This window comes from Lithobates pipiens, unplaced genomic scaffold (assembly GCF_037356315.1).
Source record: "Lithobates pipiens isolate NorthernLeopardFrog02 unplaced genomic scaffold, aLitPip1_a1.2 Scaffold_19, whole genome shotgun sequence".
NCBI classification, from domain to species: domain Eukaryota; kingdom Metazoa; phylum Chordata; class Amphibia; order Anura; family Ranidae; genus Lithobates; species Lithobates pipiens.
Window position 1 is genome coordinate 78,318,305 of NW_027507764.1, and position 14,404 is coordinate 78,332,708.

Sequence of the window (14,404 nt, forward strand, 5' to 3'; positions counted from 1 at the left end):
TTGTAAGACCTGCAATGTAATCAGTTTGCAAATCAGAGACTGTCATTGTTTTTGCATTTGAAGGGAATTGAATGGGTTTCATTTTTTTTTTTTTTTTACAAAGAAAATATCTGAAAAGTGTGGTGTGCATTTGTATTCCGCCACTTTTACTCTGATACCCCTAAAGTCTAATGGAACCAACTGCCTTCAGAAGTCACCTAATTCGTAAATAGAGTCCACCTGTGTAATTTAATCTCAGTATAAATACAGCTGTTCTGTTGAAGCCCTCAGAGGTTTGTTAGGGAACATTAGTGAACAAACAGCATCAAGAAGGGTAAGGAACACACCAGACAGGTCAGGGATAAAGTTTTGGAGACGTTTAAAGCAGGGTTAGGATATAAAGGAAAAAAAACATCCCAAGCTTTGAGCATCTCGTAGCGCACTGTTCGATCCATCCTCCAAAAATGGAAAGAGTATGGAACAACTGACAGGCCGGGCAAGAAGAGCATTAATCGGAGAAGAAGCCAAGTGGCCTATGGTAACTCTGGAGGAGCTGCAGAGATCCACAGCTCAGGTGGGAGAGTATGTCCACAGGACAGCCATTAGTCGTGCACTCCACAGTTTTGGCCTTTATGGAAGAGTGGCAAGAACAAGGACATTGTTGAAAGAAAGCCATAAGAAGTACCGTTTGGAAGAAGCCATGTAGGTGGACACGGTAAACGTGGAAGAAGGTGCTCTGGTCAGATGAGACCAAAATTGAACTTGAGCAAAACACTGTGTGTGGCGGAAAACTAACACTGCACATCACCTTGAACACAGCATGCCCACCGTGAGACATGGTGGCGGCCAAATGTTGTAGGGATGCTTTTCTTCAGCATGGCCAGGGAAGCTGGTCAGAGTTGATGGGAAGATGGATGATACCAAATACAAGGCAATCTTAGAAGAAAACCTGTTAGAGTCTGCAAAAGATTTGAGACTGGGGCGGAGGTTCACCTTCTAGCAGCACAACAACCCTAAACATACAGCCAGAGCTACAATGGAATGGTTTAGATCAAAGCATATCCATGTGTTAGAATGGCCCAGTCAATGTTCAGACCTAAATCCAATTGAGAATGTGTGGCAAGAATTGAAAATTCCTGTTCAGACGCTCTCCACCCAATCTGACAGAGTTTGAGCTATTCTGCAAAGAAGAAAGGGCAAAAATATCACTCTAGATGTGCAAAGCTGGTAGAGACATCCCCAAATTGACTTTCGGCTGTAATTGCAGTGAAAGTTGGTTGGTTCTACTAGTATTGAATCGGGGGGGCTAAATACGAATGCACCCCACACTTTTCACGTATTGTAAAAAAGTTTCAAAAATGTATCTTTTCCTTACACATCACAATTATGTGTCACTTTGTGTTGGTCTATCACATAAAATCCCAATACAATACATTTACATTTTTGGTTGTAACGTGACAAAATGGGGAAAATGTCAAGGGGTATGAATACTTTTTCAAGGCACTGTATATATTGGATAACCTTTGACAGCAACATATTGCAGTCAGACTGTGCTGTTCTCCTGTAGTTACTGTCCTACTGCAGCACTTGCACACCAAGCCATATGCGTGTATCCAGGCTGACTCCTTGCATCCATATTCCTGTGGATTTTAAATTGGCCAAGCAGGATTTTTCTTTGTTGTCCAGTAAAATTTTGTTGCTGTGGCAACCTAACAAGCAGTGATTTTCAGGGCTTCTAAGCCGTTATGGGCTATGCTGCACCGTGAAAGGGATTTCAGCATTTCACAGTGGTGCACAGGTCATTTCAGATCCCAGCTACAGTGTAGAATAGTCTGTGTGCTTCACTTTTTCTAAATATACAAACCATTGATGACACTTTTATTTTGTTTTAATTTTTTTTTTTTTTTTTTACGTTGTGTACTGAAAGTGAAGTCCCCTGGGGGATTAAAGTGAACCTGTCAGCCATTTTAAACATTTAGAAATATGTTTCTGTAATACAATGTATGCACTATTACCTTACTATTAACCAGAAAGCCTTTTTTCTGTTCCCCTCTTTGATTTATTTTCACTTTATTACAGGAGTCTGACTTCTAAGCTATGTCTTGGTCACCTGCCCTTAAAGTGATCTTGACCTGGCTCAGATGTTCTAATGTAGCTGCTTGTGGTGCCTTAAAGTAGCTATTTTATTTAAGGTTACACACACACCGAACCCTTTACCTAGTGTATCACCACAGCGCTTAAATGACACGAATTCTACACCTTAGCTGCCACTTCTTACAAACTATCAAAATATATAAAGGTGCATACAAAACTAGTGCTAAAGATATAATTAACTAATTAGTTGCACGTGGCGCTGTTACCTGTGTGCCTTTCAGTCAACACTCCCTAATCTTCTAGAAAATCATATCCCACATCATACAAAATGTGATAAATAATAAACACTTAGGTAAATACCCAAATTTACATTTAGATTAAGTATACAGTGACATAAATGAGCAAACGTGAATATAGTCCATCCGCCAAATACTAAAAAAAATCTAGAATGTATAAAAAAAATATATATTATCTATAAAAATAAACCAAAAAAAATTATATATAATATCCAAATAATAAAGAGTCTTTTTATAGAAGCGTGAGCAAGTCTCCAGTGTTTAAATCTCCTTATACACGTGACTCCTTCACCACACCATCCGTGCTTAATGACCCCCCTTCGTGAAAAAACTCACCAAATGCTAAGCCTTACACTCTCGTGTGAGGCAAAAGGGCTTGCAACAGATCTCTCAAGATGTAATTCAGATATCAGCACATCCGATTTTATCTTCTCCAATTGCGTACTTCAATGTGTATAAATGAATACCTCAAAGATAAATCACAGAGGGAGACCCCAATAGTGTAATACTGCAATCACTCTTTAATGTAAAAAATCGCACTCTTTATGCACTCACATGAACTTAAAAGTGTAAAATCACTTCAAAAGGATAAAGAAACTTGCTTCACAAATCCACTCCACAACAGCATTCTGAATACGTCGGGGCATTGGTGGTCACAGCGGACTTATTAGATACGGTACTGGATCACTTAATCTCACCCCTCCTCGTGCGTCCCGCCTGGTCCCACACAGCAGGTCCGTTCGAAAAAGGCGCCTTCAGATCAGATGATTCAGTTCACTTAGTCCTGTACCTCCTTCCCAGCTCCGTGTATGTCAGCTCAATGTTCACCAGATAGCCACGCCCCCGACATGTTTCGTCATATCAGATTTATTCATGGGATTATCCCATGAATAAGTCTGATATGACGAAACATGTCGGGGGCGTGGCTATCTGGTGAACATTGAGCTGACATACACGGAGCTGGGAAGGAGGTACAGGACTAAGTGAACTGAATCATCTGATCTGAAGGCGCCTTTTTCGAACGGACCTGCTGTGTGGGACCAGGCGGGACGCACGAGGAGGGGTGAGATTAAGTGATCCAGTACCGTATCTAATAAGTCCGCTGTGACCACCAATGCCCCGACGTATTCAGAATGCTGTTGTGGAGTGGATTTGTGAAGCAAGTTTCTTTATCCTTTTGAAGTGATTTTACACTTTTAAGTTCATGTGAGTGCATAAAGAGTGCGATTTTTTACATTAAAGAGTGATTGCAGTATTACACTATTGGGGTCTCCCTCTGTGATTTATCTTTGAGGTATTCATATATACACATTGAAGTACGCAATTGGAGAAGATAAAATCGGATGTGCTGATATCTGAATTACATCTTGAGAGATCTGTTGCAAGCCCTTTTGCCTCACACGAGAGTGTAAGGCTTAGCATTTGGTGAGTTTTTTCACGAAGGGGGGTCATTAAGCACGGATGGTGTGGTGAAGGAGTCACGTGTATAAGGAGATTTAAACACTGGAGACTTGCTCACGCTTCTATAAAAAGACTCTTTATTATTTGGATATTATATATAATTTTTTTTGGTTTATTTTTATAGATAATATATTTTTTTTTATACATTCTAGATTTTTTTTTAGTATTTGGCGGATGGACTATATTCACGTTTGCTCATTTATGTCACTGTATACTTAATCTAAATGTAAATTTGGGTATTTACCTAAGTGTTTATTATTTATCACATTTTGTATGATGTGGGATATGATTTTCTAGAAGATTAGGGAGTGTTGACTGAAAGGCACACAGGTAACAGCGCCACGTGCAACTAATTAGTTAATTATATCTTTAGCACTAGTTTTGTATGCACCTTTATATATTTAGCTATTTTATTTATTTTTAATCTTTATTTAACTTTTTTTTTTTTTTTACATTTTAAACATATACAAAATCCACAAATACTCCTCAAATATATTAAGATTACAGTTTAATTTCATAATATCAACAATTCCTATAAACCTTTCTAACTTCTATTTCCCTATATTATGTGTTCTTGTGCTTAATCCTAACATCCTACCCTTACTTACATACCTGACTTCTTATTCACACATACAATTCAATCAACTAAATAGGAAACATGTTATACTTACCTGCTCTGTGTAGTGGTATTGCACAGAGCAGCCCTGATCATCCTCTCTTTAGGTACCCCGCCAGCGCTCCTTGCAGCTTGCTATGGTGGCACCCGAGCAGGCTTGCTTCTGAGCTGCTGCTCTGCATGTCCATTCACACACAAAATGCAGCTTAGCCCCACCCCCACTCTCTCCTCATTGGCTCACTAGCTATGATTGACGGTAGTGGGAGACAACAAGGAGGAAAAGGCCTGGAGGAGCTGCTGCTCTTGTGCACATCGTGCTGAATTGAGATGGGGCTCGGGTAAGTATTAGGGGGGTCTGCTACACACAGAAGGTGTTTTACCTTCATGCATAGAATGCATGAAGGTAGTAAATCTTGGGCCTGTACGACATTGTTGATACTTGTGGATCCCCCTTGAATCTTAGGCTAGGCTTTACATGGAGCTGCGACTTCTGTCAAGGTTAAAGAGCAACCAAACTTCTCTCTCTTCACTCCCTCACTGTCGCCAACGTTTTCACCTCGTCATCTTCCAAGTTTGGGATCTTCGACCTTCTAGGTGGGTCAGGCTAGAATGCCTCAACTCCCACGCATAGGAGCTCATTCATTCTGGCACCTAGTTTTGCTGGGAATGTACATTGAGCAGCGCATCTCACAGGGGTTGCGCTAAGAGCAAGTAGGATCAACTTAATCTTGAAATATCGAAAATGGCTGACATGGTGGTTTTTAAGAGGACCTGACAAAAACATTTTGCCCTCACTCCCTTAAAGCCTTATGTTAAGCGTGTTATTTTCTGCATCTAGGTAGCTTTCGTGCGATCACAAACCCTGTGCAGCAGGAGACTCGCAGAAATTTCAGATGAAAGAATTGTACGTCCCATCCATCCCAATCCATTTCTTTGCAGTCTGAACTTATCTCCCTTTATCTATCCATGAGAGACACTGGGGGGTACAATTTTAGCATCCACCTTAAATTGAAATATCTGTTTTTGATAAACCTGTCCTTGGTAGGTAAATAGATTACAGTATAGCATGAGACAGGGATGAGTACAGAGTAGGAGAATAGAACTTCCTGTATCCCTTGTTATATCCTAATTGCATATTTAAATGTATTCTTTTCTCTCCACCATTCAGTCCTATACCAGCAGCGCCAACAACAATAACAACTCTGTCACAAGCTCAGTAAAGCGTTTGGAGGAAACAACAGCGCGGTTTACAAATGCAAATTTCCAGGAGGTTTCTGCACATCCCTCAAGTGTGAAAGATGCACTGGAAGCACGCACATCAGAGGGAAAAACAAAGAAGACTGCAAGCCCCAACTCCATGCAAAGAGGACGCAAGTCTGCTGGTACAAGGAATTCTACAGGATCTGCTGCAGCTACCAGTCCATTCCAACAAGGTAATACTGAAATTACTGTGTCCTAACATAAGGGGCGATTAAGTAGGTTGTTTCATTAATGCTCAAATTAAACTAGTCATCTTTTACATGCGGTTTGCAATAAATCAATGCTGGCTGTACACTGTTAGATACTCTAAATGGTGCAGATTGATGAATCCCCCTGCTGGACTATTGTATTGTCACAGCAATCAGAATGCCCTAACAGTGGCTACATTTGATTGGATACACCCACTGTTAGGCCACAATTTTCCATCATTCTCCTTCGACAAAATTTGATTGAATAATTGACCTTTGCTGAATGAAGCTGGACTGACAAGGTGATCCACTGAGCGAATTTCATTCAGTTTATCAGGATCTGTCTGAAATTTTTTCAGTGTATGACAAGCTTAAAGTGGTTGTCAACCCTTACATATACACAGTGAAGTGACTGGCCGCAGGTAATATACGGGTATTAAACAAATCCTGCTACATAAGATATAACTGTTTATCTGTAGGCTTCAGTTCTCTACATCCAAAGTCCAGAATTTATAAAGGATGTCTGAGCGGTCAGAAAAAAAAGGGACGGAGAGGTGAAATTATACTTTGCAGACATCAGTGAGGAGAGCTCTGAGAGCTTATTGGATGGAATGGACACACCCCCGTTTACACAGCACACAGGAAAGAGCTGAGGCTGTCAATCAGCTTGAGATCCCTCCCTGTCACCATTTTTCTCTTGCTGTCAGGAAAATGTGATTGATAGAAGAGGATTGAAGCAGCAGGCAGAAATGACGGTGTTCCTAATTGAGAAAAGTACACACTAGATGGATATGCAGGGGCCAGCACAGAGGCGAGTGAAGGCAAAGAGGTGCAGGCACTAGAAAAGAGTAGATGGGTGACAGTCAGGAAGGGTAGAGGGGAAAGTGTCAGTGAGGCAGATCCCAGGCCAGAATATCTCAATAAGTACACCCTGTTAAGTGACATTGGTGAAACCAGTTAGGGACCAGCAGTGCTGGAGCTAAGGGACTCCCCTAGCTGCCAGGGGAAGAACTCCAGTGAGAGTGAGGGGAAGCAAAGGGAAAGGAAATGGGACTCAATTCTTAGAAGGACAGAGAGCAATCTGTGACAAAGACCTGAAGCGCCGAACTGTATGCTGTCTACCGGGTGCTCGTGTTTGGCACATCACAGATCTGTGGGCAGATTACTGGGAGGTGCTGGGGAAGACCTAGCTGTCATGGCGCACGTTGGCAACAAAGTCAAAGGAAGATGGAGTGTCCTAAAGAACGATTTTAGGGACTTAGGAGCTAAATTGAGGATAAGGACCTCCAAGGTAGTATTCTCAGAAATACTGAGCTGGTGTGGAAGGGGTTTGGGTTCCTGGAGAACTGGGCCGACTTCTCAGTCGGTCACCATTTCTATATAAAGGACGGACTGCACCTAAATAAGGAGGGTGCAGATTTGCTGAGAGTGAAGATGGCCAAAAAGTTAGAGGGGCTTTAAACTAGGCGATGGGGAGAGGGTCCAGAGGTAGAGATAGTCAGTGCGGAACGTATTCCTGAGGGTATTATTGGCGGCATTACTGGTAGGTTGACTAAAGCACATAAACCCAAGGTAAGTATAGTAATGAGTCCTGTTTGCAACCTTGGAACGCCCAATAAGAAGACATTATGTGACCGGTACAAACTACGTGGCATGTTCACCAATGCCAGGAGCCTGGGAGACAAGATGGGAGAACTAGAGATAAGTTTGTACGAGGAGGATTTCGATTTTGTGGGAATTTCAAAGACTTGGCGCAACAGCTCTCATGATTGGCTGGCAACCATTCAAGGGTCTTCCCTTTATCGCATGGATAGAGAGGGTAAAGAAGGGGGAAGGGTATGCCTGTATATCAAGAATAGTGAATGTGAGAGATGACATCACTAAGGGAGCTAGAGAGGAAGTGAAATCCTTACGGGTAGAGCGCCAAAGGGAGGAAACTAAGGGGAAAGTAATACTGGAAGTATGCTATAGGCCCCCTAACCTGAGGGGGGAGGGGGGAGACTTGCCTCCTTTCACAATTTGGATTAGCGGCAAGGATGGGAAGTGTCATCATAATGGGGGACTTTAATTATCCAGATATAGACTGGGCGGAAGGAACCGCACATTTGTCTAAGGCTCGCCAGTTCCTAAATGTCTTGCAGGACAATTTCATGGATCAGATGGTAGATGCGCCAACTAGAACCAAAGCGTTACTAGACCTACCGATTACCAACAATACAGACCTGATCACGGATGGGGAAATATGGGGCAATTTAGGAAACGGCAATCACAGGTCAATTAGCTTCAGTATAAATCACACAAATGGGAAACGCAAGGGAAATACAAAGACGGAAGATATTAATTGGGATAAAATCTTAGAAACAAAGAACATGGAGGAGAGATGGGTTTGCTTTAAGAGCATATTAAAGAAGGGCATTAGCCAGTGCATCCCATTGGGAAATAAGTTTAAAAGGGCGAACAAAAGTCCTGGATGACTTAACTCCAATGTAAAAAATGCATATAAAAGCAAAGGAGAAGGCCTTCAAAAAATACAAGGCTGAGGGATCATCAGCAGCATTCAAACTTTACAAAGAATGCAACAAGAAATGTAAGGGTGCAATTAGGGTGGCTAAGATAGAACACAAAATACAGGGGAGGAGAGCAAAAAAAATCCCAAGAAATTCTTTAAGTATATACACAGTAAAAGAGAGATACCAGACCATATTGACCCTATAAAGAATGAAGGGAATCTGGTTACAACGGATGGTGAGATGGCGAAGGTATTGAATTTATTTCTCTCCTCAGTCTTCACGAGGGAATTGGGGGGGTGCTTCAGTAACCAAAGCTGCCATGTTTTTCCTCATGAGACATCGCAGGAAGCATCTTCGTGGCTAACAGAGGACAGAATTAGGAATAGACTTGAGAAACGTAACATTAATAAGTCACCGCGACCAGACGGCTTACACCCGGGGGTCCTCAGGGAACTCAGTCAAGTAATTGCCAGACCATTGTTCCTAATTTTTACTGACAGTCTACTGACTGGAATGGTACCAGCTGATTGAAGAAAAGCCAATGTAGCACCAATATTTAAAAAAGGGCCAAAATACATCCCTGGGAATTAGACCAGTTAACCTAACATCCATAGTATGCAAGCTCTTGGAGGGGATGATGAGGGACTATATACAAGGTTTTAGTAATAAAAATGTTATTGTTAGCAGTAATCAACATGGATTCGTGAAGAATCAGTCTTGCCAAACCAATCTATTAATCTTCTATGAGTAGGTGAGCTGCCATCTAGATAAAGGAAGGCCCGTAGATATGGTGTATCTGGGATTCTGCTAAAGTATTTGACACAGTTCCCCATAAACGTTTACTGTATAAAATCAGGTCCATTGGCATGGACCATAGCGTGAGTACATGGATTAAAAACTGTCTACAAGGGCAAGTTCAGAGGGTAGTGATAAATGGGAAGTACTTGGAATGGTCAGGGTTGAAAGGGAGGTCCTCCAGGGTTCTGTCCTTGAACCAATCCTATTTCATTTGTTCATAAGCAACCCGGAGGATGGGTGGGTTAAACAGTTCAATCTCTGTATTTGCGGACGATACTAAGCTAAGCAGGGCAATATCTTTTCCGCAGGATGTGGAAACCTTGCAAGTAGATCTGACCAAATTAATTGGGTGGGCAACTACATGGCAAATGAGGTTTAATGTGGAAAAATTTAAAATAATCCATTTGGGTGGCAAAAATATGAATGCAGTCGACTCACGGGGGGGAGAACTTCTGGGGGAACCTAGGATGGAAAAGGACCTGGGGGTCCTAGTAGGTGACAGGCTCAGCAATGGCATGCAATGCCAAGCTGCTTCTAACAAAGCAAACTGAATATTGGCATGCATTTTAAAAGGGGATTACCTCAAGAGATAAAGCGATAATTCTCCCACTCTACAAGACTCTGGTCCGGCCTCACCTGGAGTATGCTGTCCAATTCTGGGCACCAGTCCTCGGGAAGGTTGTGCTGGAAATGGAGCGAGTAGTGGAGTGCAACAAAACTAATAAAGGTTCTGGAGGATCTTGGTTATGAGGAAAGGTTAGGAGCACTGAACTTATTCTCCATGTAGAAGAGATGCTTGAGAGGGAATATGATATCAATTTACAAATGCCATACTGGTGACCCCACAATAGTGAAAAAACTTTTCTGCGGAATGGAGTTTAACAAGGCATGTGGCCACTCATGAAAATTAGAACAAAAGAGGTTTAACGTTAAATTGCGTAAAGGCTTCTTTACTGTAACAGCGGCAAGGGTGTGGCATTCCCTTCCACAGGCGGTGGTTTCAGCGGGGAGCATCGATAATTTAGAAAAAAACATTAGATAAGCACTTGAACGACTGCAGCATACAGTGATAAACAATATAATACTGACATATAATCACACACATAGGTGTCTTTTTTTTTTGCGTACATCTTGGGACACCGAGCCACCGTATTTACTAATGGGTTATATAGGCACCACTAGGTGATGATGGACACTAGCACACCCTAGACAGAAAGTTTAGCTCCAACCCCCCCCCCCTTAGTGGGAGTAGTCGGGGCAAGAAAGGGTCCCTCTATTTGCCTTTGTATGAGGTTGTTGGGAAAGATGGTGGCTTCATTTGAAGTGGTTCCCTATGCTCAGTTTCATTCGAGCCTGCTGCAAATCAGTATCCTGTCTGTCTGGAACAAGAAAGTCCAGGCGCAAGATTTTCCGATGCGCTTGTCACCAATAGTGCGTCAGAGCCCCAGTTGGTGGTTGGTACCCGAGAATCTACGGAAAGGGAAATCCTTTTTACCAGTTACCTGGAAGGTAGTAACAACATATGCCAGCCTTTCGGGTTGGGGAGCAGTTCTGGAAGACATGACTGTTCAAGGGAAATGGTCCAAAACCTAGAGGACCTTACCCATCAACATTCTAGAGATTCGTGCAGCGTACCTAGCCCTGAAGGCCTGGACATTCAAGGTTGCAGGGTTGTCCTGTCAGTATCCCATCGGACAATGCCACAGCAGTGGCTTATATCAATCACAAAGGCGGCACCAGGAGTCGTGCAGCCCAGGGAGAGGTAAACCAGATGCTAATCTGGGCAGAAAAGCATGTACTATGCATATCGACAATCTTCATTCCAGGGGTAGAGAACTGGCAGGTGGACTACTTAAGTCGCCAGCAGTTGTTCCCAGGGGAATGGTCTCTTCACCCAGACATCTCCCTGGCTATATGCCAAAGATGGGGGATCCCGGATGTAGATCTGTTGGCTTCCAGGTTCAATGACAAGATCGACAACTTTGTGTCAAGAACAAGGGATCCACTTGCATGCGGGACAGATGCGTTGTTCACTCCGTGGCATCAGTTCTCACGGATTTATGCATTCCCTCCTATTCTGCTGCAGTGCTACCACGACTTCTTTGCAGGATCGAGCAGGAAAAGAAGTGGCCCAGAAGATCTTGGTATGCAGAAATAGTGAAGATGGCGGTAGGGTCCCCATGGACCCTACCACCACGTCCAGACCTGCTATCTCAGGGACCAGTTTTTCATCCTACCTTACAAACGCTAAATTTAATGGTTTGGCTATTGAAACCCACATTCTAAAGAGTCGTGGGCTTTCAGGCACAGTAATTTCTACCTTGATTAATGCAAGGAAGCCAGCTTCTAGAGTCATTTATTATAGAGTTTGGAAGGCATATGTCTCCTGGTATGAATCCAGGGGATGGCATCCCAGAAAGTATGTCATAGCGAGAATCCTTGCTTTTCTGCAAATGGGATTAGAGATGAAGGTGGCCTTGAGTACTATCTAGGGCCAGGTCTTGGCCTTGTTGGTATTGTTTCAGTGTCCGCTTGCTTCGCATTCTTTGGTTCGAAGCTTTATACAGGGGGTAATGTGGCTTAATCCACTGGTTAGAGCTCCCCTAAACCACTGGGACTTGAATTTAGTTCTGTCGGCATTACAGAAACAGCCTTTTGAGCCAGTAGGACATATTCCCTTGGTCCTTTTGACAAGGAAGCTCATTTTTAATCATGCACAAGGATAGAGTGGTATTGCGTGTCCTCATCCTAGCTTTCTACTGAAGGTGGTTTCAGGTTTTCATCTAAACCAGGATATTGTTCTGCCTTAATTTTTTTCAAGATCCCTGTTCTATGGAAGAAAAGTCACTACATTCTCTGGATGTAGTGAGAGCACTCAAAACTTATTTGGAAGAGACTGCTCAGATTTGCAAATCGGATGTTTTGTGTTGCCTGAAGGTCCTAAAAAAGGACAGGCAGTGTCAGTCTACCATTGCTAAGTGGATTTGACAGGTAATTGTTCAAGCTTATGGTTTAAAGAGGAAAGTTCCACCTTTTCAAGTCAAAGCGCACTCCACAAGGGCTGTTAGTGCTTCATGGGCAGTGCATCACCAGGCCTCCATGGCTCAAATCTGCAAGGCCGCAGCTTGGTCTTTAGACCATACATTGACCAGATTCTATCAGGTGCATGTGAGAAGACATGAGGATATCGCCTTTGGGCACAGTGTGCTGCGGGCAGTGGTATAAGGTCCTCAGGTCTGATTGCACCCTACTTTTGTTGTCTCCCCCCCCTCAGATAGCATTGCTCTGGGACATCCCATCAGTAAATACTGTGACTCTGTGTCCCGTGATAAAGAAAATAGGATTTTTATAACAGCTTACCTGTAAAATCCTTTTCTTCGAGTACATCATGGGACATAGAGGTCCCATCCCTCTTCTAATACACATATATTGCTTTGCTACAAAACTGAGGTACTCCCTGTAAGGGGAGGGGTTATATAGGGAGCTAAACTTCCTGTCTAGGGTGTGCCAGTGTCCATCACCTAGTGATGCCTATATAACCCATCAGTAAATACTGTGGCTCGGTGTCCCGTGATGTACTCGAAGAAAAGGATTTTACAGGTAAGCTGTTATAAAAATTCTATTTTTTTTTTTTCAACCTCACCTACTAAGTAACTATGCTTTGTTCATATTTTATGTCTAAAGTTTACAACCACGTTAAGCTAATTCTACCTAGACAAGCTTCTGTGTTACAGCTGTGGGGTTAAGTTCCCCTTTTTCTTTTTTTTTTTTTTAAACGGCCATATGAAAATAGATCTACATACTCAGACATGCCTGCAAGGACTTGCTTTAAGGTGGATACACATTATACAATTTGTTATTCAATTTCCTCTTAAATTTACCTTCAACTGTGTAGTGCTGATTGCATACAAATTGAAAGTGTTTAGGTTTGATCTCATATTATATGGTTTTGGTAAATCTAAAGGAAAAAATCTAAGGAAAATTGTATAGTGTAGCCAGCTTTAGGCCCCTTTCACACTGGGGCGGTTTTCAGGCGTTACAGCGCTAAAAATAGCGCCTGAAAAAAACCGGCCCCTTTCACTCCAGTGTGAAAGCCGAAGGGCTTTCACACTGGAGCGGTGCGCTGGCAGGACAGTGAAAAAAGTCCTGCTAGCCGCATCTTTGGAGAGGTGAAGGAGCGGTGTATTCACCGCTCCTAAACCGCTCCTACCCATTGAAATCAATGGGACAGCGCGGCAATACCGCGCAGCGGCGCTTTGCGGGCGGTTTTAACCCTTTTCGGCCGCTAGCGGGGGTTAAAACCACCCCGCTAGCGCCCGCAGACCGCCACTAAAATGACGGTAAAGCGCTGCTAAAAATAGCGGCGCTTTACCGCCGACGCCCGCACCGCCCCAGTGTGAAAGGGGCTTTAGTTTCTGGATACTAGTCCAGGCTCTTGTGTTCAAATTGTCAGTAAAGCTGGGTATACATGTACAGATTTTTTTTATTTTATTTTTTTCAACCAGTTGACCAAACAAAGATCCCTGCATCAACACAAGTGATGTCAATTCAGGGATCTCCCCCAACCCCCATAAGAGTACAGAGATTTGCACATGCAGTCGCTGCAAGCTCTAATCGAATGTTGGTTTTCAAATAAGGCCATTTGACAGAAGCCATTACCAGCTTCTGTTGAACAGGCTGCAGTACACATATACTGAAATTTGTCTGCTTCCTGCTGATCTGGCTGAATTTTGGTACATGTGTATGGGGCTTCAGTCCTATTCTTTCCTGGAGACTCCAAAGGGACTCTGTCACTTTGCCCGTTCAGGACTGAGTTAAAAAGTCCTTTTGAAAGTTCACCTCTTGACCCACCTATGCTCTCCTTCACCCCCCTTGGTTCCTTCATTGGTACTGAGAGAGAAAACCTTGTATAAACTCCATTTCTGATGATGGAGTTTTTACAGGGTTGATGAGATCCTAATGCATATCATATGACATTATTGGGGACCTAGAGGTTAGCTGCTTAGGTCTAAAGCCGGTCATGGACAGTTTGAATATTGGCTGGTTCAGCAGGGACCATCCAAGATTCAAACCATGTATAGGCAGACTGACTGTACCCAAGTTTATCGATGGATTGACTTGGATACAATCAGCATGTCCATACAAAGTTTAAATCTCCGCCGGTCCCTGTGGAACCAGCCAATATTCGAACTCCAACAACTA

The 14,404-nt window shown here is 42.9% G+C and overlaps 1 protein-coding gene across 8 annotated transcripts in view; it reads left to right on the forward strand.

The window, feature by feature from the left end:
* Positions 1 to 14,404, forward strand: part of MLLT10 (MLLT10 histone lysine methyltransferase DOT1L cofactor) — a 307,092-nt gene that overhangs the window by 159,257 nt on the left and 133,431 nt on the right. For all 8 annotated transcript variants that reach the window (XM_077490949.1, XM_077490944.1, XM_077490945.1 and 5 more), the window contains one exon: positions 5,615 to 5,879. In XM_077490949.1, coding sequence (XP_077347075.1) covers positions 5,615 to 5,879 — 265 coding nt within the window. The remainder of the gene's footprint in view (positions 1 to 5,614; positions 5,880 to 14,404) is intronic.